Source organism: Papaver somniferum, chromosome 3, assembly GCF_003573695.1.
Source record: "Papaver somniferum cultivar HN1 chromosome 3, ASM357369v1, whole genome shotgun sequence".
Classification (NCBI taxonomy): Eukaryota; Viridiplantae; Streptophyta; class Magnoliopsida; order Ranunculales; family Papaveraceae; genus Papaver; species Papaver somniferum.
The window spans coordinates 227,356,673-227,360,197 of NC_039360.1; the positions used below are offsets into that span (position 1 = coordinate 227,356,673).

Consider the following 3,525-nt stretch of genomic DNA (forward strand, 5'->3'; position numbering starts at 1 on the left):
TTATTTTTTACATTGTGTTGCACCGAATTGAACGTTTGGGATCAACTAGTTAGTGAATTAGCAGTATTTATCAACTTGTATGAATTATATTTACTAGCCCCTGACTGGTATTCTGATTTGACTGTTGCACTTCATCTTTAGGAAGTCAGAAGTTTGCTGCCATTGGTATTCGTGTATCGCAGTGGATAACTTACTATCATCTAGCGATAATTCATGAATTTTTATATAGTTACTTACTGCTCTTAATGTTCTTTGTCATGTTCTGTAAAATTCTTTTGTGTTTCTTATTCGTTACTTTTTCGTTATTAGATGAATTTGGTGCACTAAAATAAGATTTGGGGACCTGGCTAACGTGGTTAATCTTGATTTTCAGAATGCGGAGAGAATTGGATAAGTCTTGGATGTTTGAGAATGATAGGTTTGGTCAAGTATACAGAGATGGGGTAAAAAATTTCATTAAATATGCATCTACATATGGTCCTTGGAAAACCCTTTGTCCTTGCCCATGTTCTAGATGTCTAAATGGGGGTCGTCTCGATATTAAGGAAGTGCAACAGCATTTGTACGAGTATGGTATCGACAAGTCGTATATCACTTGGGTCTTTCATGGTGAGAAGCAGCCGGTTAATAATGTAATGAGTCGTCCAGTAGAGAGTGTGTCTAATGAGCAAGTTAGAGAAGATATATTTCCAGATTTGACTCCTTTTATTGATGCTGCATTTGAAGTTCATGGAAGTAATGGTGGTGGTGTTTTTATCGATGATGCGAATGGGACACAGGATGATACTGAGGAACCATTCGAGTTTGAACCAGATGCGCAAAAGAGACACGAAAAGTACAAAGAATTGGCTGAACAGAAATTGTATCCTACTTGTGAAGGCAATGTTAGTACACTATCGGCGATCGTGGAGCTTCAGAATTTAAAGAAACAGTTTGGAATATCAGGTAATTGTGTGACCAAATTGTTGAAAATGATAAAAGGGTGGTTACCAAAAGAAAAAACGATGCCCAATAGATATACGGAAATGAAGTCGATTATGTTGGGTCTGGGTATGAAATGTAAGGCTATTCATGCGTGCCCAAATCATTGTATTTTGTACTATAAGGAGCATGAAGATGAAACAAGCTGTCTGCAATGTAAAGAACCAAGATTTAAGGTCAAACAAGGGAAATTTGGGCCAAAGAAGACAAAGGAACCTTCGCTGGTGCTGAGACACTTTCCCGTTGGAGAAAGACTTAAGAGATATTATGGTACACCTTGGATATCTGAAGCAGTAACATGGCATGATCGAGCTGAAGTTTCTAGTGAGTACATGCGTCATCCGATAGATTCACATCAGTGGGCTTTAGTGAAAAAGAAATTTCCAGAGTTTGCATAGGAGGTCAGAAATGTGTGGTTTGGAATTGCAACTGATGGGTTCAATCCGCATGCTACGCAGAATTTAAGCTGGAGTTGTTGGCATGTGATATTGGTGATGTATAATATACCACCTTCATTGTGCATGAAATCTGAGTTTCAAATAATGTCGTTGTTGATCCCAGGGAGAAAGTCGCCGGGACAAGACATAGATGTGTTTCTACCACCACTAGTAGATGAACTGAATGACTTTTGGGAGAATGGAATGAAAGTTTATGATGCCCACCGAAAGGAATACTTTCTACTTAGATCTTGCATAATGTGGGGGATTCATGACTTGCCAGCACAAGGTGTTTTTTCCGGATGTACTACTCATGGTTATTTTGCTTGTGTTTGTTGTGCCGCCAAGACAAGAAGTGTTCATTTTCCTTATGGTAATAAGGAGGTCTATCCTAATTATAGGATATTTCTTAAGGCTGGCCATCCATTTAGAAAAAAGTGTGGGCACTTGGGTCTAAGTAAAGATGAGTTTAACTTTGCTCCAAAGCGACTGACTGGAGAGGAATCATTAGAAAAATTATCTCTTGTGTATTACACACCTGGTAAGTTAGTAAAGAGAAAAACAGCAAAGAGAAAGAGATACGATCCTGATAATGACAACGTTGAAGATAATCAAATCACTGGTGCATTCTACAAGAAGTGTATTTGGTGGGATCTTGAAGTCTATCGTATGCTCTATTTACGGCGTTGTGTTGATGTAATGCACACCGAAAAAAATGTTATGGATCACATAATGGAGACAATCTTCGATTATAATAATAAGTCTATGAACTCATGGAATGCACAGGAAGAGTTAAAGAAGCTAGGTCTCCATTGTGGACAGTGGACTACACAAAATCGTATTACTGGAGCTGATGTAAAACCAACACCGGTGTTTGTTCTGAGCAAAGAAGAAAAGTCTGATTTCTGCAAGATTCTTAAAGATCTAAAACTTCCTACTGGTTTCTCGTCGAACATTAGTAACAATGTGAATATGAAAACGCTGAGTATCAGTAGCTTGAAATCCCACGACTATCATGTCATTATGATGTATTTGCTGCCAGTTCTACTCCAACATGCTTTTCCTCGCCACAAAGAGTTGCGAACAGCACTTCAGCAAATCAGTTTGTATTACAGAATTTTGTGTTCTAAATCTTGTGTAAAAGTGATCTCGAAAAGGCTCGATTCATGGTTGCAGAGGCAATGTGTATGCTTGAGAAGTACTTTCCAGCTTCCTTTTTTGATATAAGTGTCCACAATATGGTTCATTTGGCAGACGAGGCTTTGATTTGTGGACCCGTCAGGTTTCGGTGGATGTATCCTTTTGAAAGGTGAATTGTTCATTTAGTCATGTGGTATTGGTTATTAGGTATATACCTAATCTTTTATTTTGCTGATATATACATGTGCAACTGAAACAAGGAAATGAAGGAATGCAAAAACATACCAAATAACAAAAGATACATTGAAGGGTCTATTTCAGTGTCCCGTCTTTTACAAGAGTCTGTTACAGGTGCGATGGAGTGCATGCCAAATGCAAGCGCTGGAAATCACAAAGCTACTTGGGAAGCCTTTTTAAGACCAGATTCGGAGTTCAGTGACGTAGGTCCTATGCTTAAAGTTAAAGATAAGGAAGTGACCCTAACCAACGTACAATTTGTACAAATACGTAGGTGGGTACTCTTTCGATTAAACCCTCCAGGTCTTGACGCCTATTATAGGTATGTTTTTGCTGCACTGTATATTTTTCTTCAAATTCACTAATGAGAAGTAAACAAAATGTTGCTTGAATATTGATATGGTTTATGTTACTTGTAGGGAGTTTTGTGACACCCTCTTACCCATCTTAGATTCTACTGGTAAGGAGGTCACTGTCGATGAGGTAGAAACACAAACAAAGTTCATTCCATGGTTGGTTGAAAAGGTATGGCTTCTATGTATCTTGTTTAGATTATACAGATGTGGACACCTTATATGGAAAATTGAAAATGCTAAGCGTGAAATTATTTTCTCTCCAATGGAAGCCTTAGTTTCAATCTAAGCCTTGGTTTACTTTTGCTATTTTCATTTTGTATAGCTAGTGCAAGAGAAAAAAACAGATTCAGTTTTGTGGAGATTGGCACAAGGTC

At 38.0% G+C, this 3,525-nt stretch overlaps 1 protein-coding gene across 1 annotated transcript; it reads left to right on the top strand.

Annotated features, from left to right (window-relative positions):
- The first annotated feature begins 374 nt into the window (after positions 1–374).
- LOC113360771 lies at positions 375–1,379 on the top strand. Its single transcript, XM_026604235.1, has one exon. It carries the CDS (start codon positions 375–377, stop codon positions 1,377–1,379), a length of 1,005 nt encoding a protein of 334 aa, XP_026460020.1.
- Positions 1,380–3,525: the final 2,146 nt, after the last annotated feature.